This window comes from Excalfactoria chinensis, chromosome 4 (assembly GCF_039878825.1).
Source record: "Excalfactoria chinensis isolate bCotChi1 chromosome 4, bCotChi1.hap2, whole genome shotgun sequence".
Lineage (NCBI taxonomy): Eukaryota > Metazoa > Chordata > Aves > Galliformes > Phasianidae > Excalfactoria > Excalfactoria chinensis.
The window spans coordinates 26,060,320-26,088,161 of NC_092828.1; the positions used below are offsets into that span (position 1 = coordinate 26,060,320).

The 27,842-nt window shown below is 34.2% G+C and overlaps 1 protein-coding gene across 9 annotated transcripts in view; it reads right to left on the reverse strand.

Moving 5' to 3' along the window:
- The window catches only part of SGCZ (sarcoglycan zeta), a 329,077-nt gene that overhangs the window by 76,611 nt on the left and 224,624 nt on the right, over window positions 1–27,842 (reverse strand). For 5 of the 9 annotated variants that reach the window (XR_011903416.1, XM_072335266.1, XM_072335263.1 and 2 more), the window contains one exon: window positions 12,461–12,562. Coding sequence is in view for 8 of the 9 variants with exons in the window: in XM_072335266.1 (XP_072191367.1) it covers window positions 12,461–12,562 (102 nt within the window). In the remaining variant the exon portion in view is untranslated. Of the gene's footprint in view, window positions 1–12,460; window positions 12,563–22,446; window positions 22,549–27,842 lie in introns of all 9 variants that reach the window. The other 4 variants (XM_072335261.1, XM_072335265.1, XM_072335260.1 and 1 more) reach the window with 1 other exon arrangement.

Genomic DNA, 27,842 nt, shown 5'->3' on the forward strand with positions numbered 1-27,842 from the left:
AGAAATATCTTAAATTTGAGAGATGATCACACTGTACAGTAACAGTTGAAGGAGATGGAACACTAGGCACAAATACTTATTTTCTTCATGAAAAAGAATCCCTGTTTCTAACATAATTAAATACCACAACTGATCAGATGTACACTTTTTGGAAAACTTATCTTTTCAAATTTCTCTGAAGTAGTCACTTATTTACTAAACCTGAACCATAGAAGTCACTCAAATATAAAAACTAATCTATACTTGTGTTTTTGCTTCATATATGCTTGTATCTACTAACACTCAAGTACATGCATACACAGAGATTCCACTGTTGTAGAAGGATACATTTCAGACAAGAAGGATGGATTATATCTTCCTATTTTTCTATCTTACCTTGACAGTGTTGCTGCTGTTTACCTTCATTTGCTCTATTGCTAGCGTTAGTGCTTCTGTTCCTGAAGCATCTCAAAGGATGAAGACATTTGCTAGAAACAATTTATAACAAGACTTTTTATCCTTCTTTCCCAATCAGTTCCTTTTTTTTTTTTTTTTTTTTTCCCCTTTTTTTTTAATAGTGGAAACTGTATGGGTAGCCTTATTAACAAGTCTGTTTTAGTAAAGCAATGAAATAAGGCTAGGACCTACTCTGTGGCTTCTGATTAAAAAAAAATAAGCATCACAGCTCATCACAGAATTTATGTCTCACTAGTATTAACAAAATAGAAAACAATTTTAAGGAGAAGAATGAGCTTAAGAAAATGTTTGTAAACTTCATTTTCTAGAAAGAACCAAAATAATATGAGTAATAGCAACTGAAGGCACAGCACATTAATGATAGTCTCAGTATGCTCAATATAAAATATTTCATAGTAATTTTATATTCCTTTTACACTGTACTTGTACCACTAGGACCTGATGTTATCATTCACTCACATCACCTAACAACCTAACAGCTCAAACAATCTTTTAAATATATAGCCTTACAACCTTCCTAAATTGAAAAGTGCAGTTATTGCTGTTTAGCAGAAAATAAATTGATACACAGAAGTCAACTTGTCCAAAATCCTGAAACAAACAAACAAACAAACAAAACTACTGACCTTCAGAAATAATAATCCCAGTTCACTTCTCCTAGGCTTTATACCCTTTGCAGTACAATAAACAAATAAAAGAATAAAGACATAAATTCTAAGCACTCACATAAATCCTAGAAACAGTACCCCGTTGTCTCAAAAGTGGTATGAAATACCACTGAGAAATCTTTTATCTTTAAAGGCTTACCTCTGTCTAGGTAAGATAAATTTGTTTACTTGCAAAGTGTCTTATCAACCTTACCCTTTATTCCTGCCTTACACTGGAAGAAAAAAAAAAAAAAAAAAACATTCAGAAGGCTATGCAGATATTTGGTCAATTTCACAGCTTTGTGCAATAATGACTTATGTTTATTAACTCAATTTTATTGACAATTTAGGACAAAGCAAAACATTGCTTAGGCTGGAAATTCTATGTGTTCAGTATAAAAACATATTAGTAAAACATTACATTACCAAAGATTCTTCCAAGACACTGAATGGAGTTTAGTTAAAAGGCAGAGTGGGAAGTAAAGTCTACTGTCTAAGGTCTACTATTTATGATGAGCTGCAGAGTAAATAATACCTCACATAAAATAATTAAGGTAATCAAGAGGATTACCTAAGAACTGTAGTCACAACAAAAGCAAAAGAATTATCCTCACAAGTACAGCGAAAATAAAAATTTCTCTATGTATTCTGGTAACATATGAATGAAATGGTATGGGGACCTTGTAAAGATCTTCTAGTCCTGCCTGACCACTTCAGAAGCAATCGTAAGTTACAGCATATTACTAACGACATTGTCTCAGCTCTATTGAATGCTGACTGCTTTGGAGCATCAACTCCTTGTCTAGGAGACACACTCACAATACAGAAATTCTTCATAATGTCCAGTCTGACCCACCCCTGGTGCTATTTTGTGCCATTTCTATACTGCCACTAGTTTCTGGAGCACAGCCCAGCACCTCCCTCTACCACCCACCTCAGGGAGTTACAGAGAACAGTGAAGCCTTCCTTCAGCCTCCACTTCTCCAGACAGGACAGCTTAAGTATCCTCATCCTCTTATTCAGGACATGCTTTGCAGCCCTGTTACCAGATTTAATGCCCTCAAATACCTTACTTTATATTTTGTGGAGCTCAGAACTACACACGATATTTGAGGTGAGGCTCTGAAAATAATGACTGTAGCTGGAGAAGTGTAAATAGCCTAGATCACAGCTGCAGGCATTAATTAAAACTTCTGGTTAAACCTACGCTGACAGTTTGATTAGAGGAAGAAAGAAATTGGTTGTACCTACATTAACAATGCAATTATAAATAATAGAATTTTAGAATGAAACATTTGGTGCTGAAGTACCTACTATTTTTCTGGTGTTTTTGTTGTTTGTTTTGCTTTTGATTTTTGTTTATTCCTACATTGACAATGTCAGCATATTCCAGTTAAGTTTTGCAGAAAAATAATCTGGTTTACACATGCCAAGACCATGCCATAATGCGTATGCACTGCAAAGGAAAGTAGTAGAAGAAAAACAGAAGATGTTCCTTACAAGTATACTCTTAATGAAAACTGAAATTCTTGATGGGATGGAATGGATTATAGGAGGTTCAGCAAGATTCACATTTGAAAAGGACTGTAAGATGCAGAATATATTCTGAGGTTCTATGTCTGTCCAGCTACAGCGAAAAATGCAATTAACTGGAATTTACATTCAAGAGCAAATTTTCACTTAATCTATTCAAACATATATATGTATTTTAAAATGTTTAATATTAAAATACTACGGAAAATATTATAAAATCAAAAATATGAAGAATATCATAGTAAGAGTTGAAGTGTTTATTGAACTTCAATTAATGTCATACAAAATGAGAAGCATTCACATGCTTAGTATATTCAATTATTTGGTCTAGGTTTGGCCTGTTTTAAGGACTAAGTGATATGAGAGCAAATGTTTTGTATAAGTTCAATTTTGAGCCAAGTGTGCAATTAAATTTCTCTCATCTTTTCACAGAGAAAACCACATAGAAGAAATTGGTAACCTCTGTTTAATTGATTTTAGGTAAGTTTCTCATAAAGGATAATTTCATCCCTGCCATAGGACGTCTCAATTTCTGAAGGGCTTTGGACACTTTTGCCTGAACAGGAAAATCTCATCAGGATAGAGCTGAAAAGCATTAAATTCCAGCTGGGAATCACACACAATTAAATCTTGGTTTATGTTTATTTACTTTGATTCCCGTGTTTGTTCCAAGTTTGCACTTGGTTTATTCATTTAGAGGAATTTTAAAACAAAGGTATATTATGCAGGATGCATCTGCAATTCCTTCTGAATTATGAAGTACAACTTGAGATCCCAACATGAATGTCATACATACCAGATAGATTTTCTCAATATATGCTCAGGTGGGTCCTATGTAGACATTGAGATACATGGGAGATAAGGAGATGATTTGTGCCCTCAAGGTTCTCATCCCACTAAAACATAGGGATGGATGAAATATAGAGTCCCTAACTGTAAACTGAGCAAAGACACCAATTAATATGGTAGTACAGGGATATTTACATCTGAGTACTAAACTCTAAGTGAAAAAGAGATTAATGTCTTTTATTACTCCTGTAATACACTCATGTGACAAAATTTCCTACACAGAAGTAGTTACTGGTTTAAGCTACTGAACTCACACAAAGCATCTATGCCATTCTTACCAGGTGTCACTTCCAATATGTGGATCAGAAATTACTCCAAACTGCAGAAATCCAGTTAAAAGACCAGACTAATCAACAGCTGCAACCATAGAAATGTACAGAAATACACAAATTCTGGTTCTGATTCTATTTGTAGCTGAGAACAGTTCTTAATGCTCTTCTAGCAGTATGAAGTATAAATAGCTTAAAGTCCTAAAAGCAATGTACAAAGCACATCTTGGGAGAGTATGAACATGGCCTTTTCCATATTCCACTGAAAACAGTTTAGATATTCATATCAAATTTCTGTGCGTGTGTGAAAATTTGTGAAGTATTTTTTTCTCAATCATTAGGACAAGAAATTGGAGGAAAAAAAGGTGAACAGCAGGTGACATAGCTTAGTATATAAAGTCTACCTTTCCCCCCCAACATACTGGTATTTTCTATGTACTTTTTATTTTATTTTATTTTTTCTCCTATTACTCAATCAAGTCCCATGAATGTAAGATAAATCCACCTTATTTGTAATAAATAGTCAGTGGAGATACTCAAAAGTTAGTATACTTTCAATATGAATCAATATGAAGTGTTTCAAAACACTACCACATACTACAGGATGTATCTTACTAATACAGAAGCAACACCTGCATCTTACCAGAACATGCTGTAGTACCTCACATTTGGATAATCACAATGATTTTCTATTTCTAGGATACATAGTAGATGCAAAAAAGCTGATTCACATTCAGAGTCTTCTGTGTCAAGTGCTTTGGCTCAGCCTGCCAGGAGAGTTAATTGGCTGTTCAAAGTGCCTAGATTTGATTAAAATGACAACACAGGTATCAAGGAGACTTTTCTCGGGGATCTTGTAGATGTGCAGTTTACTCAAAAAGAATCATCACAAATTTAAAGGAAGATTCTGATATTCTGATCAAGCACATACCTACAGAGAAACACAGTGAGAAATCCTGTTAAGACATCTTTTATTTATACCCTAATTCTAGCATAGGTAAATAAATAAATAAATAAAAGCATTTATGGTCATTTGATACTCTTAGTGTAAAATTCATTTTTCTTTTCTTCTAAAAATCATTGTGACACTTTTCATGTAGATCACTACTAAGTGCCAACAGATATTTCACTGTTACTAATGAAAATTAGCTAGGCTCCAGACCAAAAACCATTTGACCATCACCAACCTGCACCCATGCTACTGCAATTACCATTTATACTTGCACATACTTCTGCAAGAGCACATACCATAGTGGCTGTTGGCAGAATTGTGCATGACAGATTGCCACCCTAAATTAACAAGCCTTGTGATATGGAGTTACTTTCTTAGCAGAACAACTGATCTGAATTCAGCTGAGGGTACAAATGAGTCTCTGGCTGAAGCCCAAGAGCCAGTTTTACTGTAAATTCCCAGATGTTTCTTTTACAATCATAATGCTGAAATTGTAATTACCAATTCCAGTACAGGCTGTTAACTTGTTCACTGCTTCTGTTATAAGACTTGCTTTCCTTATGAGTTTTCTTTACCCTGACCTCGGTGATGAATTATAACATGTATAAGTCCGATGTCCTTCCCAGTATATTCTAAATTTTCTAAATTTCTGAATTTCTGAAAGATTTATGCTTGGTGTCTTTAAGACAAAAATAATACATCAAGCAGATGTACTTTTTCTAGTTTGAGATTTTTTCTATAGCTTGAAGATTTGCCCTTAGAAAATGTAGATTTAATTGCCATCTTAAACTTTTCTTGATGCTTAATTTTAAACATTACCAAATAAAGCAGAATCTCAATGTTGAGTTTTTAAAGTCTAATTTATTACAGAAACATTTGATGTATCAGTGGTCTAGACTGCACACTGCTGCTATGGTTGAAATTTAAAATAATACAGATTTCAGCATGCTTATACTTCAAAAGCACACACTTTGTAATGAAGACTTGAAATTATTTTGCATTCTGCAATTACTTTCATGAAGATGCTCTTCAAGTCAGTAATGCTTTCAACTAATCTTAGTGTTTTTGTTGTTCTTTTTTATCACCGTTGGATGCAGGGCAGTATGACACTGCTCAAACACTGTCCTTATTCCTTATTCAAAAATAAACAATGCTTCCATATTTTTTTTCTTACATAATAAATTAAAAATTTCTTTGGAGTACCAAAAAATCTGCCACATAGCATGTAAAATGATAAAAGTAGAACTTAGGTATTTTATATATGTATCTACACATATTATACATTGACACATTTTATATACATATCTGTACATCTATAAACAAAAATTATTACCCTGTCAGCATTTATTTTCTTATAGTTGATTAAATGAACTAAAGATTGAAGTTTTGTAGGAAAAGAATGTTACCAGTATATTTTGCAATGCCTAACATAATGAAATAAGAAAATTATAAATAACTAAAATACATTCGTTGCTGCAACTGCAAATATTTTAGTAATGCTTGATTACTACTTCATTAAGAAGCTTGTAGAAATCATTGTATTTGTTTACCTTTACTACCTTATCTTTACTTGATACTTCATTACAAGTTCATTACAAATAATGTTACTAATGTTACACTTCCTAAAACAAACAGAAGTCCAACAGATTTTGTGAGAAATTAATCTGGCACCATTCGAAATAAATAAATAAATAAATAAATAAATAAATAAATATTAGCTGAGGAAAGGATTTCAGACATATACAAAGGAATCTGAAGTTTCAAAGTAAGAGATGGATGGGAACCTTGTTCAGAGAATAGTAAAAAAAAAATAAAAATAAAAAGTAAAAAATATCCTAATAGAATTTTCAAAAGAGAAACTTTCATTGCTGGTGATCAGTTAATTCAGAAACTGTGGGTCTATACTATGACATATTCCTAATGGTAACAAATAAAAATACTAAGAACTGAAAAAGCACACATAAATAAAGTCTTCAGTTCTTAACAATGATCAGTAAATGTGAAGTGCTGAATATAAATATGTACACTACAGATATCTGCTCATGTGTTGGAAAAAATGAAAAACTGGAGATAGTACTATATATGCCTTTTTGTTTGGTGTTTTGTTTTGTTTTGTTTTTTTGTATTTGCCAGTGGTAGTCAGAGGAACAAGCAAGTTGTTACCATAAGAGAGGACTGGTATACTAGTCACAGAATGCCAAAATAGATGTGACGTTTATTCTCTGACTTGTACTTGGAATTTCAGTACAAGTAAAGGAAAGAGTCTGAGAATTCATTAATTTTTTCTATTATCACGCAAGATAAATTGTGAGTAGTGTCTCAAAGCCATTATATTTCTACAAAATAAACCTGAATTTTCTTTTTCATGTTCATTTTAATTCTATTTTCTTTCTTTTCCCTAACAGAATACAGAAATGCTGAGAACAATAATAGGGGGAAGAAAAAGACCTCAATCTAATACAGTGTAAGTCTGATAAGTGTCATAGATGCAAAAACTATGGTTTTCTGAACTGACTCATACAACTGTGGAAGTAAACTTCTATGACTTTACATCAGCTGTCATTAAAACAAAAATTGCTTTGTAATTTCTACTTGAGCATTTCCAGCACCTTTACAGTAAAATGCAGATTCCATTTTTCAGATCTCGAAGATCATCAAGTTCAACCACAGCCTAACCATAGTACCTTAACTCTAAAAACCCTCTGCTAAATCATACCCCTGAGCACCACATCCAAACGGCTCTTAAACACATCCTATTCCAGTACTTAACTACCCTTTCTGTAAAGAAGTGTTTCCTAACATCCAACCTAAACATAATATGTTCTACATTTGAGATAATTTATGTTTCTGAATGAATAAATGAAATGCCTTGAGAAGTTTCAAGTTGTTATTTGATTATTAACCCCTACAGTTCTGAGATCTGGACCACCAAGCACAAAATTTTAAACTGGAAATTTAGCCTGTTTTCAGTCTACCTCACCATCCCCTTATTTAACATGTACTTCATTCAAAAAGAATGTGGCAGGAGATAGGGTCAAAAGTCATGCTCAAGACATGAAGACATGATAACAGTAGTAGTTCTCATCCACCACACTCCTCACTTTGTTGTAGAAGACTGTCAGATTGGTCAGGTATAATTTCTATTTCATAAATCCAGGCTGTTTTTGCTTTCTAAAGGCCTTCAAGTAAGTGACTGACTTGGAAGAAATTCATTTCAAATTATCTCAGTAGTCCCTAAATCACAGCTAATAGACTGGCAGTATTTGGGGAAAGATAAAATAACTACTTCACTTATACTTATCGGCATACAAGGATATTTTCCCCTAACATCTCCTACTTTTTTTTTTTTTTTTCATTCCTGGAAAAGTAATAGAAATCATTCTTAATTTTAAATATACATGATTCTGAAGAGTTTGCTTAGCCTCTGTAAATTCCAATGGCATAATTTTAAAGTTGATCAGGGAAATAGAAACAAAAACAACAATAATGTAATTTCTCAGCTAATTCACAGAGTTAAAACAGCTCAAAGTAAACTCACTTTCAATGAGTACCAAAATCACATACAGGATATGATGATCACCCAAAAGCAATATCACAGTTTCAGTTAAATTTGCCCCAGTGGAACACAGACATCAAGGAACTATTTTAAAATTGAAGATGCAGTTGATACCAAAACAGCAACAACAAAAAACAGAAAAGCAGTTTCTACTTAATTAACTTCCCACATCTTTCTGAAGAAGTGTTCCCAAATCGAATTCAGTTCCTCAGGCTCACATAAAATTGAGTGGAAATAGCCACTCATGACTTTATTCATAAGTTGTAATCAACCAAAATAAAGTTCTTCAATAATATTTAGTCAGAATTTTCAATATACAACCAGATATCTTCCTTGGATGAACAACAAATCACAGTAATAATAAGTGGAGTCAAGACTGACATGAAAAAAATGATGTGTTCAAAAGACAGACTTGCACAATTGGATGACCCCCAGACAAGTTTCAGTGAAGTATAGCAAATCAAGAGAAAAATCATGAATCATAAAGGTCTATCAGCTGTCAGCGAACAGCAAGTACAGCCAACTCAATTTCAGAATGGCAGTCCCTACAGAGACCACCAACAAATACGAGTGACTTGTCCCTTGGCAAATCTGATTGAGAAACTGTTATATCTTGTTCATAGCCAATAAACTGACACTGAGCTTCCAGTACACGGGAACTACATCATGTTGAGAGCTGAATGACTTAAGGAGCCCTTTTATTTATGCCATACTAATGGTTTTATCTTCAGTGACAGGTGAGTGATCCCAAGGGCAAGGCTGAAGACTAGATATTAGGAAAAAAGGAACTGTGGACCACTGCAGATTTTATCATAGAGGTATGTCATCTGTAACTACAGAAACAAGCATTGAACTTTTCACTGTGCAACAAAGATGGCAGACTCTTAGGTGTCTTTGTGACTTTTTGATAATACAAAAAAGCCACCTAATTGAGGCTTCCAGGATATCTATACACCTCAGTAGTGTTAGGATTGCAGGACTTAAACTAGTTATACTGCATGAACACGTTTATCAGCTCCAAATCTAGCTAACAGATAGCTTCTGCATAAGCACAAAACCTTTCTTAGCACTAGCTTCTGCATCCTGCTAGTAATATTATTGGTCTTCCCGACTCATTCTACCTTGTTGTTCCTGTGGAAAAGCTATGAAGCCCTGACCTGCAGTGCTGACAGTCCTACAAGAGCTCTCCAGGGGTCAGTCTACAAATGCTAATGCAGAGAAATACAGGAGTTTCACAATAACACCACTGAATTCATTACAGTTTGTATCAGGGGTTAATTGGGTGATATCACTTCATTGTCTCCGTTCTTTTAATGAGAGATGGGAAAATGTACTTAAAGAGCAAAATTTCCCTTCCCTATGTGCATATGAAAGAAAAAATTTGGCAGTTTCAGATGTGTTTTGGATTCCACTGACCATTTAGCTCCTGTATGCATCAAAGTTCAGACATTACTTCTATGAAAAGAGGGGGGAGCATTCCTCCTTTATCACCCAAATAAGAGCACTAACATCAGCTATTCAGACCCCACTGTACAAAATATGTTTCTACTGAATGCAAGGTGACTTCAGAAACATGGCTCACACATAGATTTCTTCAGCACCAGCTTCAATCCTGTAAGTGACAAAACAGCTAATAATACACACAGAAGACACACACCTACGGATACTCCAAGCAGAGATACCACAATCCCCCAATCTGATGTTAAACATAGCTCCAAGGTCGTTTTCATATTTTCATCATATCAGTCACATTTTCATACTGAAACTTTGATGAAATTGCTAGTGAGCAATGTCACAAAGTGCTAGGATGGGATCTGTGAGATGAGAACAAAATCTAATAAATACTTTTTTCTCTCTCTCTCTCTCTTTTTTTTTTTTTTTTTTTTTTTTTTTTAAGATAATAAATAAAAGATAACTAAAAATATTTTAGTTAAGGAATTTGAAGGCACTTAAAAGCTGCTTCATGAGCCTCTTTTTTCTCTCTCTCTCTCTTTTTTTTTTTTTTTTTTTTTTTTTTTTTTTTTTTAAGATAATGAATAAAAGATAACTAAAAATATTTTAGTTAAGGAATTTGAAGGCACTTAAAAGCTGCTTCATGAGCCTCTCAGGACTAATGTAATCTTGAAACAGGCTTTTGAGAGACTTTACACCCTACATACTTATATACACATATAGCTTGTCACATTGTTTACCAGCTCTGAGTGAAATTAGGACCACACTTAAACCCCTCAATACTCTCATTTGAAATAGACATTTCCATATTTACTTCAAGAGAACAAATTAAGCCCTGTGAAAGAAAATATCCCAAATCATAACCCTTGTGTACATTTACTGACATGGAACAGACATGACTCACTTGAACAAAGTAACAAGTAATAAAGAAAAGCCATGACGAATGTTCTGCAGCCTCTACAAAAACAGTATGCTCCATGAAGGGTGAAGGTATAACCTATGTAGTCTGAGAATTTTACGCAGACTTCACCAAGTCTACATATCAGAATATTCATATTAGCAGGCTCATGCTTCAGGCACAACTTTAAAAAGATTTGTTGTGTCTGGTATGAAGGTCTAACAGTTTAGTACTCTATACTATTTTGTTCATTTAGTAATAGATAAGAGGCAAAATATTCTGATTTTAGTATTCTAAAATTACAAAACTGTCAAGGAAATAGTAGGATATTATAGAAATTACTTAATAGACATCCATACCTTTTCATGGCAAGATGGTCTGAAAAGAAACATGGCCAGTGTTCCCCTCTGTAGATGCCTTTCCAATTTTGGAAAGCAGAATCTGATCTTACTGATCAATGCTTAAACAGTCACTTATTTAATTAGGCACTGAGTGTTTTCTAGGTTGCTGTGCTTTGGTAGGTGTTTTTGTTTGTTTGTTTTTTAAATTGAAATATTTTAACCAATATCAAAGCTATGATATTTGCATTTATTCAGGAGCAACTCATTACTTATTTTTTAATCATAGCTAGTAATTAATATCTTAAGTTACTATTATAAAAGAAACATTATGAGCAAGGTGTTGTTACCAACTGGATGCACAGTGAACTGAAAAATCAAAGATATGTTTCTTAAAGTGATTAAAAATTCATAATTGTTGGGGATGAGATTATTGACTTCATTATTAAATATTTTTTCATTACCTAAAATAATATCGTTTCCCTGTCAAATATTGAAATACAGTAGTTTTACAGATAAAAAAAAAAAAAAAAGACCAATAGAATTGTCATTCATTTCATATATCTATTAACACGAGTGAACTAATTAAGAGAAATGAGTAGCTGTCATGATCTCATTTATGAAAGTACTTGAGACATTCCTTACACAGACAAAAGATAGATTTTAACAGACTCTAAAGAATTTTCCATAAAGGCACAGAGGGCAAATATAATTTAATTCTTGCCAGCTTTAGTTCTATGCATATTACAATACATTGCACACTGTTGATTGAAAACTATTGTAATATTTTTCTCTGATTATAGATTATTGTATGAATAGTGGAGAGAATTTAAGAGATTTTTATTGCTTCTAAATCATTTATACTGTGTTGGCGATGTTGAATAAACAGCATGAATGAGTGAAAACTCCTATATCAAAATGATCTACACCGAGTTTATGAAGCATTTTTTCTTTTTTTTTGTTTATAATAATCTGATACCATATAATAAAACAGCTGCAATTAAACAGCATCTAAAAATGGCTTGCTTTGAAAAATTACAAGCTAGATACATGATACAGAAAAAGAAAAAAGAAAAAGAAATCAATCTAATGAAAACCAGAAAGAACTTTGGCGTATATAAAACCACTGACAATTTCAACACATTTTACACACATAATCAATCTTGTGTTTCCAGACTTAAGAGCTGATGAAGTGTTCAAATGCTCCATTCTCAGTGCCAAGATCATTTCAAGTATGAAATATAGAGGTTTAGAATCCTGTTTTTAAGGATGGTTTAGAGTCTTGTTTTTAAAGATGAGGCATTTCTTTTAAGAAGCAAGCAAGGTTTCAGGAAAAAAAAAAAAAAAAAAAATGACATGAAGGAAGATTTCACTGTTAAGGCATTCTCAAAACAAATCTCTACTGATTGTTAATTTAGGAGGTGTAAGAATGAAACTTTGTAGTTTGAGGCTGAAGAGATTCATTTATATTAGCTGTAAATTAAGGGAAAAAATATTAAAAAACACCTACCTTTCGGGAATTGATTTCTTTCACATATAGTGGAAGTAGAAATTCAGATATTCCTTCAAGTCGTATTCCTTTTCTAGTGACTCTCAAATTTCCCATTCCATCCTACAATCAACAACATAAATATATACATTTCAGTTTATGAAATAACATTATCCAGAACAAGGTAAAAAGAACAGTATCTGGTCTAATATCTAAAAGTAACGAGTATTTTCTCATGAAAATAAATGCTTATGGTTATGCTTAATGGTTAGTAGCCAAAGCATAGTAATGTTTGAGGTGCTGGCCAACTGAAGTAGGACTGAAGAGACTTGGAAGTTCCAGCCAGTAATATAGAGACAAATATAATTATCCACTGAAGTCTAGTCTAAGATTGCTACTGTATCGTTAAGTTCTTGGACCTCTGATGATTGCATTATAAAAATACCACAAACTCTCTCTAAATTGCATTTCTTTGCTTTTCTGAAATACTACCTTCTGGTGTTTAGGAATGGAATTTCAGTGAGTGTAGGGAAAATGTCCAAGTGGACTGGTTGTGCTACAGCTTTCACTGTCCCCAGCTCTTCTGAACTGAATAGGAGCTAGACAGTGGAACTTAGAGGAAAATCCTAACTTGGGACTGTGTCTTTTGACTAATATGATATTAGGAAATATTATGTCAGGTCACAGGAAAACATCCTTCAGGAAGAAAAAAGTTATTTAATTAGCAGTTGCTCAACTTTACTAAGAACATGCTACTAGTGAAAAGCACTTCAAAATGAAAAGTTTTGTTGTTTTATTTTAATCTGGATAGAAATAAGAAAAGGGCTATTCTAAACGTCTAGATATAAAAAGCCAACAAAATGATCCAATGCACAAATATATATAAATATAAATTGAAGGAGCACTGCAATGCTTTAGCTGTACTCTTAAAGCAATGAAATCAGTTTGATACTTAGAGACAAGATCATTTTGCACACTGATCAAAATTCAAGACTGTAACTGTTACTACATTCTTGACAGAAGATAATTCTTTGCTGCACAGCCAGTGGAATACTTGATTCACTTAAGTACAAAATTAGCAAATGTAACCCAATTGCTGATTAAATGCTTAGAAGCCATTACTAAGTCTACTGCAGCAAAAAAACAAGAACTCATATTTCTGCTTTTGGTCATATTGTATAACCTTGAGTTGGTGGGCAGCCCTACACAGACTGATGGCAGCAACCCCAGCTGACACTGGAAGAGGACACCAAAGTATACCCGCATTTATTCTTAGATAGTCTAGACACTATCACAATTCCCTTTTCTAAAACAAATAATGATGCCAACATGGCACATATTCAATTGATACTATTATTATCTACATCTGAAGACTGTGAAAAAGTTCACAATTTAAGAGAAAAATAAAATTACATTTTATACAATGTAATTCAAATGAAATATTTTCCCAAACTCAACAAGGATATAGCATCAGACAACAAACAACTTTTCAAACTACAATAGATCTGTAAAACAAACAAACAAACAAACAAAAACCAAACAAAAAAAACCATACTTTTGGGAATTATGCCTTCAAATTTCAAGTATGAAAGTACGATTCTAGATGTCTGAATACAAAACCAGAAGCTTCCAGAGCAGTAAAACAAATATAACTCCACTCCAAAGTAGAGAAAATACAGAATAACAAATGCTCCTGCTAAGGTTATGTGCAATACAAAATGTACTTGCTAAAGTATTGTGGCAGAGCTGTAGTAGACTCTGTAATGGTCTATTTAATATTTAGAGAAACTTGATAAAGCTAAGCCAGTAACTGCCATTGTTTGTGTGGTAAAGGGGCTATTTGTATTCATTTTCTGACATCTTAATCATCAAATAATATTCCTTAAGTTAATTACATTGTATCTTGATCTTTAAAAATATACATATGTACAGCATCACTATAAAAGGATCATTTCATATAGAAATTGGCTACATTTCATATAGACAAATGGCTGATATAACAGGATGTGACACAAAGCAGTGGTGCCTATTTTTGAGAAGAAAGATAGATAAAGAAATTATACAATACTTTTGCAAGTACAATCTTCACTAATATCTGTTAGCTCTAAATTTCAACAATTTCATTTTTCTATGTATGCTGTAGGATTAGCATACAAAATAACCATAGGATAAAATAGCCTGAGAAAGGAGAACAACGATGTTATAATTTGACAGTGAATAAATACTAAACAAGAACTATACCAGTTTATTGTTTTAGGCATAAACACATTTTAGAACTGAAAAGGCAAATTCAATATGCTGCTACATCTGCTTGTGCAGAATGTCTGCAACTGCCAGACATAAAATAAAATACCATTCACAATAAATTTGGGGGTAAAAAAAAAAAAAAAAAAAAAATCTGAAGACTGGAAATGCTTCCATGTAAGGCTTGTAATTCTAGATAAAATCAAAAATTATACAAAATATTTACCTTCCTGAATCCCTGCTTTTATCACACAACTTTCACACTACTCCTTTAACAGAGAGATAGAATTACAGAATGATTTGGGTTAGAAAGCATTTTATAGAGCACCTAGTTTCAATCCCCTGCTGAGAACTACTTCCTACTCTCCTACTACCACACTTTTTTCACTATAGATTTATTTTAATCTTTTTAAAGTCTGCTCTGAAAATAGGACTGTCGGTCTCCATCTTGGTTTCAGCTTTCCTAAGCGTTTATTTCTGGAGTTCTAGAGTTCTTCACAATTCTTAATTTTCAAAATACTTTTGGTGGGTTTACACCGAGTGAGACTGTTCATGTTTTTTTTCCTTTCTTTGGTTGCTTTTTGAATCACTGAGCTAGAATTAAGCCGTCATTGAGAAAACAAAAACAAAACAGTCATACTTTAAAAGTCATTAAAACTGAAAAGATTAATTAGAAAGAAATTCAGTCTTCCCAGTCTATTTAATGCACCTATTCGTATGAAGATCAGCTTATCTGGGATGTTCCTCTGTAAAAGCTGAAAAAAAAATATTAAAATTTAAAACGGAACTGGAGAAGAGTTTTGTCTTAAGGTATACTTGCAAATTCCTATGTATATGATTCCGACATAATATTAAAATAGTTTGGTTTAGGCAATCCATTTGCTAATCATCCAGGTAACTTCCCAATTTACTTAATAATTTCCAGGCAACAGATACTCAAATTATCATTTGCATTTGTGATTTGATTTCATTCAAGTGCAAAAATACATTTGAATGAAGTATATAAGTATATTCTTACAGCAAATAAATACTAATACAATATACCATACCTGACTTGGATAAAGCTAGTTTTCTTAATAAGAGATTGTATAGAAATACCTTTGGGATTTGTGACTACCATCAGTGCTGACAACACACCAGTGTTTTGGATGTTGCCAAACAGTGCTATAGAGTGGAATGCAGAATGACATGGATGATTGGGAAGATAAACTACATTATTAGTTATATTGATGATAAAATGCTAGATATGCAAAAGGTTAGGAGGAATTTGACAAGGCAAGTTATCTGTACTATGTTCACACACACAAAGTGATGGGTTTCATAAAAAGAGATGTATATAACCATTGGGAATGGTTATGGATAATAAAAGGAAAAAGTATAGTCAGCTACAGGCCTGCATAAACAGAGGGTGGGTGGGTGGGTGGGGGGGGGGAAGGGGAAAAAGTGAGGGGAGTGGGCATGGAACTGAAGTAAGTGAAAAGTAGTACAGAGGGTATGGTGCTTTTTGGTATTCCCACACACTGCTATAAGCCCATGAATACAACAGTGAAATAAAATGGTTTTCTAGTTGTAACCAGCACACTTCCATCACCAAAGTCTTCTATGATTCAGTTAATGTGTAGTCAGGATAACAAAACTCCATTTCCAGCCCAATCAAACCTTGTACAGCGAATCTTCAAACAGTCAGAAAACACTGTATGCTCCTTACAATTGCATACTTCACGCAGATATAAGAGAAAGGTCACCAGCCAGACTTAACTCCATTAACCACTATCCTCTGGGCACAACCCTCTAGCCAGTTCAGTTCCTTACCCAAATAAGGGTATACCTGTCTAGGCCACGGGCAGCCAGTTTCCTCAGGAGAATACTGTGAGAGACCATGTCAAAGGTTTTGCTGAAGTCTAGGTAGACTACATCAACTGCCTTACTCTCATCTTCCAGCTTGGTCACCCAATTGTAGAAGGAGATGAGGTTGGTTAAGCATGACCTGCCTTTCATGAATCCATGCTGGCTGGGCCTGATCCCCTGGATGCCAAGCATGTGCCATGTGAATAAGTTGATCAAGTAACACATACATATTTTAAACTAATTTCAATTCTGGAAAACATTTAAATTTTATCTATTCTAGTATAAATTGAATAATTTGTCACTCGAGTGTAACATGTAACTTACTGAGCACCATACGGAAAATAAATAAATAAATAGGTACAAATAATCCATTATAAATCATTTGTTTTATATCAGCACAGATAAAACTAACAGAAACAGACTGAAGGGCAAGCTGGAAGAAACCTCCTGCCATTAACACTATGCTGCTTCTGTTGAGGAATTAACATTACTTGTTAAGAAACACGGAAAGGGTGAAACTAATACTGGAGAAAGGTCTGGATTACAGAAGTGGGTGTTCGTTTTAATTTTATCATTATTGTGAAGAAGCTTTAGTAATTGTATACTCTTGTGCAAGTGTTAATATTTCTTTAACTGAACTATTTTGACAAGATTATCAATGCTTTAATTAGACTAATAACAAAAAACTGGATGTGTGTGTATGAATGTGTTTATTTAGTCTACATAAATCACAGTTATTCAGTCTTCCTCCCTGCCTTTGAGGCTTGGTAGTAATTTCAAAACAACATCTTGAAGAAGCTAATTTAGTCAGGCTAAAAATTTAATCACACATTATCCTTGTATTTTATTCCATAAGTAATTTCTTGACTTCAAAAACAGCAATGAAAGACCACAGATTGTCTAGCATGCTGACAATGGATGACAATAAACAAACATGCAATTTACAAAAGCGGTCATCTCTGTTGATAAATCTGTAGGAAATGTTTACATTTATGTAACAGTTTGACATTTGTACACTCTTGTTTTGATCTGTATGTGTGAGGCTTACACTGAAAATATTAGAGCACAGGCTCCACCATTTCTCTAGGAATCACTACAAAGTAGATTTTGGAACTACTCTTGTATTCCAGTCCTCACAGTGAACTAGCATTAGACTGATGGTAAACTAACAGCAATTTGAATATTAAATATTAAAATATGATGTATGCTATGAGTGGAGATGCTTTGTAGTTCTGTCATATGTGAAAATAGATTGTATACTGGTGGAATGACATGCTGGTTTTCTGGTTTTGTACCTCGTCCTTTCACTGATTCTGACATCAGCAAAATATCAACGTTTGTATCGCCAAACCCTAAAATATGCTTATGCTGATTAATACTGAAAAATACTTTTGAAAGAGACTAGCTAATCATAGGGGAGGGAGAAGGGAATGTACAGAATTAGGTAGTTCCTGAAAGTCTCTATGCTTTGATCTGCAAAGAAAAAAAAAAAAAAAAAAGATATGTTTCTTACAGAGGATAAGCTTTTTGCTAAGAAATTCAACCTTACTCTCTGTGGAAAAACAACAACAACAACAACAAAAAAAAACTATGATAAAATATTCACCCATTCCCAGTACATTCCCTGTTCAAATTCTGTGTGAGATTTCTACTTATACCATATACCATTAAAACATTTATGGACTGAGCATCATGCAACCAGAAGAAAAAAAAAAAAAAAAAAAAAGGCCAGAAAAGACTAAATGAGCTTTTAAAACCATTCTAGTAGCATTTATCCCCTTTCAAAAACTATAAATCATATATCTAATTAAGTAGAGGGCTTAACTGAGAGGTTCTGCAAATGGCTACCATTTGTGTTACTCTAAACTGAGCTATAACTGAGCTATGCCAGACATAATGGCTTAGTATTCTTTTGTTCTTTTTCTTAAAGACAGATTACATGTCTAATTAAACTATGTTACTGTACTTTCTAAAGCAGGTACATCCAATCTTCAGGCAGCGTGTGGCCTGGTCCCACCCACCATGAGGCCCCTCCCTGCACCATCATAAAAGCAGCTCTCCCCAACAAGTAGCCTGGTCTAGGCCCAGGTGCACAACCATTGCTGAGGAACAACCAAACATCAGCATGTTAATAATGCTGCCTGAGCTGAAACCATGGCACAGAGTGGGCGTAGTGCAGTGCTAGCTTCAGTTGTGGCAAAAGAAATCTCTAATAAGCACAGTGAGAACTCACAAAGAATTGCAAACACTTTCCTAAAAAACAGTTTTGCAAACAGTCAAATATTTAATCAGTTTATATTTTTGCTCCTTTTTGATTGCTGTTGTGACATCTCGAAAAGCCCCGCTATCGCCTTTATGTTTACAACATCTCCCCCCCTCCGAATACTACAAGGTTCAGCCTCGTTAGCATCTACAACAAACAACAATTTTAAAATTTCTCTTATATAAGTTAACTGCATGATACATTTCATATGTGGCTCAAGATAATTCCTCTTCACTTCTGGCCCAGGCAAGCCAGAAGGTTGGGTATCCATGCTCTAAACCATATATATAGTTAGAAATACAATTTAACACATAACTTAATCCTCCAGAGGTGTAAATGCAACTACTTTACTTCTGTTTAAACATTGACAGATTTTTGCTTAGGCTAAATAGTTATTTCATTGCCTGTCCTTGTATGTCTTTTTCAGTTTTAATGCTTCTTTTTTGCTCCTCCCAGTCCACCATGTGTAACACATAAAATAAAACATCCAGACCAACCAGAGCATATAAACTCGCAAGCACGGCTATCATAAGCAGAGAATAATCACCTCATGTATTTAGTCCAGAATACCTGTTTTTTGTTGTAGGTGGTGGTGATGGTTTTTTTTTTGTTTTGTTTTGTGGTGTGTTTTTTTTTTTTTTGTTTTTTTTGCAGTACTATTCTGATATTGATACACAATATACTTGGAATCTAATACTTCCCCATCAGTACAAATCAATTGAAATCCTGGATTCCACAAACCTTCTAGAAAAATAACTCCTCTTTTTTTGTATTCAGACTATTTACACCCAGTATCCCACAGGGCTTGAGAAAACTAGAATTAATTGAAAACAACAGTATAACAATGGCTCCCAATAAAACTCCTTCTTTTATAAATAATGGACATTTTACTGTGTGTGTGTGTGTGGGGGGGGGGGGGGGTCGGGAAGAGAATAAAAATAGAAATTTCCCAAGTCTGTACTATTAATACCATGATTATTCAACCCAACAGAATGTTAAATTTTACCAGAAAATCCTTGCAACTTCAGCAAGACAGCAGCAGACTGGGAATGATTTTAAAGTTAAGCTTTTCAAGTTAAGACTCTTGTCTGTAGAGTCTTAGATTTTTAATATTCCCTGATTCAGATTTCAGAATCTAAAGAAATTCATCTGTACCTTTGGAATCTGATAAAAATAGCTAGGTAAGCCACCTAAAAAGTTTTAAGATACAACTTATCATTTTTCTGAGTTTTATTTCTCTCCAGGTAGATTATTAAATAGGTGAAATGTCCTAAAATGGCCCTAACATTATACCATGCTTTACCAATCTTTTTTACGCTTGTGTCATAAATAATATATACTTCCCAATATTATTTTTTCCTATAATGTGACTGTGTTTCTGTGTTTTGTTCAGGGCATACTTAAACACAGGCTGAACTTAACAAAAATGATCAAAGAACAGTCCAAACAACCTGTTTTGTATCATAACAAATTATTTTAAAGGAACGAAAAATGCAACTGCTAGACAAGAAATATTACTATCTAGCAAGGCAATCTTCACCGTATTTTAGTAAACATTGCTTTGTATTCCCATGCAAACACTGCATGTTTTCCAAAAACAACTACCACACATCTTTCGGTAAGCAACAATGCTCTGATGATACATTCAGTAAAGTATATGAGACTGTGACCTAGGTTACTGCATGCCAACAGGGAAAGGGAAGTATAAGAAATGTCACGAAATTGTGTGAGAATTACTTTTCTTTTAAGTAAAATCATATTCAACAGAACATCCATCTTATAAGTGATAGGTTTATGTTCCCTCTGTTTTTCATTCAAAAAGGATTTTTTAAAAAATGATCAAGGGATCTGCTTCATCTCCTTGCAAACAGCTTCTCAATTGTATTTTTTTAACCACTTATAAATCTATTAATTGTGTTTCCAAATGGGGGCCATCTTCTGCACATACATAAATTGCCATACTTTGAAGGAATATAGTTTATTCTCAAACATCAAAAACATTTGATGCTATGGCTGAACTCTTGAGCACTGAAGGACAATGAAAGCTATGCCTTTGTGAATTAACAGTGCAGCATCCCAGTGATTTATTTCTTTTAAATAGAACAATTTAAGAAAATGAGTGGATAAAAATTTTAAGAACAGGTTAGTTTACAATCCAGCCTTTTAAAAACACAATGTAAGTTATTTCTGCCATCAAATCTTTCTCAGTGGTTAGCTGTGAGGATGCTGGGCAGGGCGTAACTACACTACCTGCACTGGTGTCTCTACAGGAATCCTACAATGGAATTCTTCAATGAAGATTCTGTGCTCTGAAGAAACACAGATTTACATATTTCTAAAAGCAGAGACCAGGAGCATTACAACCCCTGCAAACATGCTTTAGAAAACTGATAGGAGATCCAGAAGCAAAAGTAGTGAAGCCAAGAAGCCTAAATGATCAAAAGGATGTCAATAATGTGCCAGACATGAAGATCTCCAGTGAAAAAGAAGGTGGCTAACTGGAAAGGAAAGTGGAATCCAGTCAATAAGAGAAAATGAACATATCCTAGTGGTGGAAAAAAAGAAGCTACATGTCCTTAATAGTGAGAAGCATGGTAACCACTAACCTTTCTTTGAGTTTGGCTTTATTTGAGACTCACCAGATATCTGGTTGTTACTTCATGTAGTTCATTTGTAATTACAGTAACAACAAAGAAAGAGAAGCGAGAATTCAAAATTATGTCATACATCCTATATAGAACAAGAAAGTAAGGGACTTTGAATGAACGCCTTCATTCCAAGATTCAGACAAAAGCAAGAAGAATGAATTTCTAAAGCACTGTAAATGATGGTTATAAATAAATAATAACAGTAATTTAAAATAAATAAATAAATAAATAAATAAATAAAATCCAGTCAGGAAGGATGATGTAAATTACATATGTGAAGAATAAACCACAGTACAGATCTCACTGACAATGCTGAAGGCCAGTTCCCTTTGTGAATACAGCAGGGGACAAGCTGGTTAGAAAACTCCTGAAATACTTTCATTAAAGGTAGAGTCTGCTCCAGATTTTACTCTAATTAATAGAAAAGAAATAGCTAAGAACATGAAGATAGAGAGGTAACATGCTTGAGATTGGTCACAAAAGGATAGAGTTCTCAGAAATCAGATTAGGTAGAAAATAACTAGAACTAAAGGCAACATATTTCAAGAAGGCATACTTCAGTAAGAGGAATCTCACAGATTACCTGTGAGACTCGCCTAAGAAAAATGGGAAAATGGAATTACAGTGTAACATTATCTCCTTAATGAACCAGTTTACTCAAAGGAGAAGAAAAAGCTCCTGATAGATACTGAAAGCATATTGACATTTTTTACTTTTTTTTTTTTATTTTTTAAATTTCTCTTTCGGTCAAAAGGTCAACATAACTGGTTCCCTGTTTTAACTGGTGCTCCAGTGACAGATAAAGGATTAAGATCCAGCAGGGAATGAATTAATGCATTTGAGAATACTTGCATATGTTAGGTATTTTCAAATCAGCTATGTAAAACAATTTTTATTCTAAGTATAAAAAATCTGCAAGCCATAAATGATTAGCTAAAATACGTCTACAATAGTGACAAAGCTCAAAGCAGCCAAGTGCAGCAATCCCTCATTTCCCCACTTACTCCATGTTGGCTCAGACTGTGGGGCAGTTTTTCTGCATTTGAAGGGGATTCCTTTTGGATGAATTTAAACCAGAAGTTCTGTTCAAAGTGCAGCAACAGTCTCTAAAAGGAACAGAAAGGTCCCAATCAATGTATGATCTGCAGCACAAGCAAGTCCCACAGCAAGTAACAAGTGCACATGCACTGACAGAATACTCTCAAACCACAAAGAATTCCCATGTTCCTACTTGTTGTACTACTTGAAACGTAAAGGTCTTGTAACCAGGTCACATAGATGCCAAGACCACCTACAGACTATCTACTTTTCTTTTTCTTCCTTCTACTACAGAATCCTTTCATCAATACTTTCCTGTATTTTTTGTTTGTTTGAAGCAAACAATGACAACATTCTGCAATTTTTCCTTCTCAGTGGCAGGATCAACTTCACTCTTGCAAAAGTTTCAGTATAATCATGTAAGTATATATAATGCCAGATCATGGTCAATGGTTTCAGCTGTTCTCCCATGTGTTTTTAAGTTCTGCATCGTTGTCCCTAGGACTCATCATTTCCATCTGTCCAAACTTTGTATAGCCTCCCTCATTTACCCACCTCTTCCTCATGCAAATGAGGATCTGAGAGGCCAGAACCACTTTCATGGTGTCCTGTCCAGCATTTGGCACTGCCACAAGGCTTATGACACTTCTCCCAAACTGAGCCCTAATGAGGCCAATACCCAAATTCAGAGTCAAGAAGAAACTGGTACTGCATTTTATGTGCAATTCAACAACAATAAAAATAAAGCCTACTTGCTTGATAAAGGTCATAAGAGTACCAGTCTATTGTTGTTATCACTATGAAATAGTCCACAGAATGCTCTGGTATTTGATGAAGCAATAATGAGAAGTCTACACACCTGAAAGCAAAATTTTGTAGGGTAGCTACAAACAAAAGTTTGTAGGACAGGGAAGTTTGTTCCAGGGGACCAGATTAACAATAAATAAATATGCATACCTGTAGTTTAGATGTTGGGTCCCTGGCACAAACTGCTATTTTAACGGATCCATTCCTAATGTTTTTGTATTAGTTTTCACTACATAGATCCCAGTTACACAGTCTAGATGCACAGATTTTTTTATTTTTTTTTTTAAAGGATGAATGAAAGCAAACTGCAAAGATGAAAACCAGAAAGGCAGAATTGGTATATAACTTTTAAAAGGCAAAACAACGGCGATAGAGATCAACCTACCCAGAACTCTTAAAATATTATGAACTCTATGCCAGAATAGATAATCAGACTATCTGTAGGCAGTTGGAGGCTGACCATGATATCAATGAAATGCAAAGCAATGAAAAAAACATGATTTTTTTTTTTTCCTGTATCTGAATAACAATGGACAGTGCAGACACACATTAAACAATTAAAATAAAAAATGACCTATGAAGAAGGTCTAAAATTGATGGTATTACTTAGACTGGAGAAGGGGAATTGAGCAAGCAGACACAATCAAAATCTTAAAATATGATAATACTTTCTTCATACCTACTGATTAGATAGCAAATAATGAAATGAAAATGAAAAAAACTAGAATCACGTGGGAATTTTGACTTTAAGAACTGGAAGAAGATTCTACCTAGTTTTGCAATACTGAATCATGAAAGAATATTTTGAACTTTTTGAATATGCATTTCTGTAAGAATGATGTACAGTTAAAGCTACGTTGCTGTAGAGGAGAAACACAGGTGGCTTCTGGAAGTCTTTTCCTGACAGCCTATTGTAATTTTAATGTTTCCACACAGAGTCTACTATGTGATTACACAGTACATGCCTATTTCACTGATCAGCAAAATGCATACACACTTAGATTATTAAAAATCTACATAAATGTTTTGCCCTACTGTTTCAGAAATGTGATAAACTGATAATCTTACTGGATTGCAAAAACACAAAGTAATTGTTTTTAGTCTTGATAAGTAAAAAAATTCAAATGGTTATTTGATTTTTTTAGTTTATTTTGTGGCAGAATTAGTAATGGAATCAACAGAATTTCTATTTCACATACAGGCAGTTTGAGAATGCCTACACTACTGTAGAGCAGTTACACACGCAATAGATTATTCATGTCAGTATTGTAATACATTCATTTATTCATATTCCACATAATTCACAGAAGGGTGAGCATGCTCCTTTGTTAGTTATAGGAGATATAGAAAGACGTTCCCTGAAAAACTGAGCTAACCATAGATAACAGACCAGAAACAATAAAGGTGAATTGAGATGTGTTGTCTCCCTCTAATACAGTGACAGTCTTTGACAGATGAATTTGGTTAAGCGAACACAGCATAGTCACATAGAACACAAATTTAGGGCAAACGTCAGATTTAGCTATAAAATTGGGCTCCCTAATGGTGACACACCAAGAAAAAAAATAGAAAAATATTCTATGAACAAAGACTTTTAAGAGATCAAAGTAAGAAACTGGGAGGAAGATAAAGGAGATTTCTATGGGAAAACTCATTAGAAGAGAGTGGACATGCATTTAAGAAAGGGGGAAGAAAAAAAAAAAAAAAAAAGCCAAATCCCTAGTGAAGACATTTCTTTATTCACTTCAAGAAAACCATATCCAACTACTTACATAGACAGCATCTGGGGAACAAAGAAAGAAGTCTTAGATCAGCAAGGGAAGAACAAAACTGATACAACTCTTCATTTATTTAAAAAAAATTATGAAGATTAGTTTTTGTACACTTGCCCCTCAAAGTGAATTATTATACCACTCTTTTGGTCTGTCATCACTATGCGCTGCAATCACAATCTAGTAATCTGTTGTCAAATTGTTTACTGTTCTTTTGTTTTACTGCTCTAAAAGAAATTCAGATGCTTACAAGGAGGTTAAATAAATACTATAGTAGTCATGTCCAACAATTTTCTGTTTCCAGATATCTCCTCAGTGTATTCAATAGATACACTAGGGTATGAAGGGAAAAAAAAAAAAAACAAAAAAAAAAAACAAATAAAAACATACAAACAAAAAAGTGAGTGGCACAGCACCAAAAAAGTAATTATATATCTTTAAGGTTTTAAATGTATGATCATTACTGATGCAATGTGAAGTTATTTTGTTCTAGTGACAAATAGAAAACTAAAAATTATTTTTTTTCCTCCAAGCTCCTGATTTTGATGCCATGACGTGTTAAATGAACTCAGTTGCATCAAGAACATAGAGAAGTTTGGAAAGACAAATTTCATTTTAATTCATTTTTCATTAGCTAGTCTCATAAGCGTAACTGATAATCACTAAATAAAGAGTATCTTCATTATAACTGACCACCCGCTGTAGGAAGAAAGCTGCATTACTTTAAGTGCCCTACATAGGAATAAGTTTTCATGTTATTTGTTAACTCACAGTAAGTTTCAAGGATGCATTTAGTAATGATGAGATGAATTAATGCACCCACTGGACTACATGGGGGGGGGTTCAGGGGAAATAGTGGGAATCAAACTACCCACCAAAGCAAATATTAACACATTTCTGTAGTAAATAAAACTTTACGTTATAACAAGAAACAAACTGCTCTTATTGTCCTTTAATCTCCAATAGGCATACAGACTTACTACATTTTTCAAAAAACCTGATATCTTTACAGAGTCAGAGCTTAAATATATATTATAATTCTAAGATTAGAATCTATGTTTGCATGTGTAAGAAATTAGACTGAAACAAGAACAATAGTGCTAAAAGTTACATATTATGTATAGGTCAAGCATTGTTTTCTTCCACACCTGTATACCAGAAAGCCTCCAGCTTTAAATAATTAAAAAAGTTTGGCAGGTTCATCTGTATTAATCATTCCTGTTGGCATAAGTTGAATTTACCACATTGGTATTATTTGATTAATTTGTGTATTGACATCTGTGTATGTCAAAATTAATACTTTTTAATGACACTGCATGCTAAAGATTTACTGGAAATACTGAGGAGTGAAGGCACAAATTTAGAAATGACTGATACGACAAGGTTATAAATGTAAATATACATAATACTGACACACACAAAAGAATAAAAATAGTTTTGGCTCCCTCTTCCTTTCATCCTGGGAAGGAAAGGAGAACAGTAAATGCAAAAAATTTATTTGCTTGTTTTATATCAAATCTGTAAGGAGTCTGCATAGTGCCCCTTTTCTTTAAACATCTTGCTGAAAACAACAGAAAACTGCAAGAGAACAGAGTGGGTATCACATCACCTTGTTATTATATATGCACAAACATAAAACACCAATATTCTTCCTCACACGTAGTTTTTAATTTGAGATACTTTTCTAAATTCTAGCTGCAAATCAGGACAGAAACACACTCCCTTCCTCAACTTTATTCTTCAAAAAGCACACTACATGAGACAAAGAATTATTTCTAAAATTGTATAAACATTTTCCTTATATACTTTGTGTCTTGGAAATAATACATACCAAAAGCTTTCAGCCATTTGAGTTTGCAAACTTGATATGATTAAAAATCTACTAAGATAAAGACTAATGGCAGGCAGTTCTTAAGATACTTAGAGCAATGGGATTGAAAGCAGTTTTTCCCCCCAGTCCCTGCCAAAATGTAATACTGCATTTGTATATAAATTATGTGATGTCACAGCAATTAGTTTTATCAAGTAAATCACAATATACCTCCATAGCTTTTAAACAGATTTAATTACAAGGTGGCTGATATATTAAAAGAAGTTGCTTAGATCCTAGAGATGAGTAGAGACGATCCAATGGATGGAGTTTGGCCTGCTAAAACTGCGTTTCTCACAGAATCACAGAATGACCTGGTTGGAAAGGACCTCAAGGATCATTAAGTTCCGACCCCCCTGCCTGGCAGGGCCACCAAACTTCCACATTTACTAGATCAGGTTGCCCAGGGCCCCATCCAACCTGGCTTTGAACACCTCCAGGGACAGGGCATCCACAACTTCCATGGGCAGCCTGTTCCAGGACCTCACCACTCTCCTAGTAAAGAACTTCCCCCTGACATCCAACCTAAATCTTCCATTTTTCAACTTTAAACCATTTCCCCTTGTCCTGTTATTATTGGCCCTTTCAAAGAGTTTACTCCCCTCCCGGTTATAGGTTCCCTCCAGATACTGAAAGGCTGCAATGAGGTCACCCCGCAGCCGCCTTTTCTCCAGGCTGAACAAACCCAGCTCCCTCAGCCCTTCTTCATATGGGAGGTGCTCCAGCCCCCTGATCATCTTCGTGGCCCTCCTCAGGACCCTTTCCAACAGCTCTCTGTCTTTCTTGTACTGAGGGCTCTGTACCTGGACACAGTACTCCAGATGGGGCCTCACAAGAGCAGAGTAGAAAGGGACAATCACCTCCCTATCCCTGCTGGCCACCCTTCTCCTGATGGAGCCCAGGATACTATTTG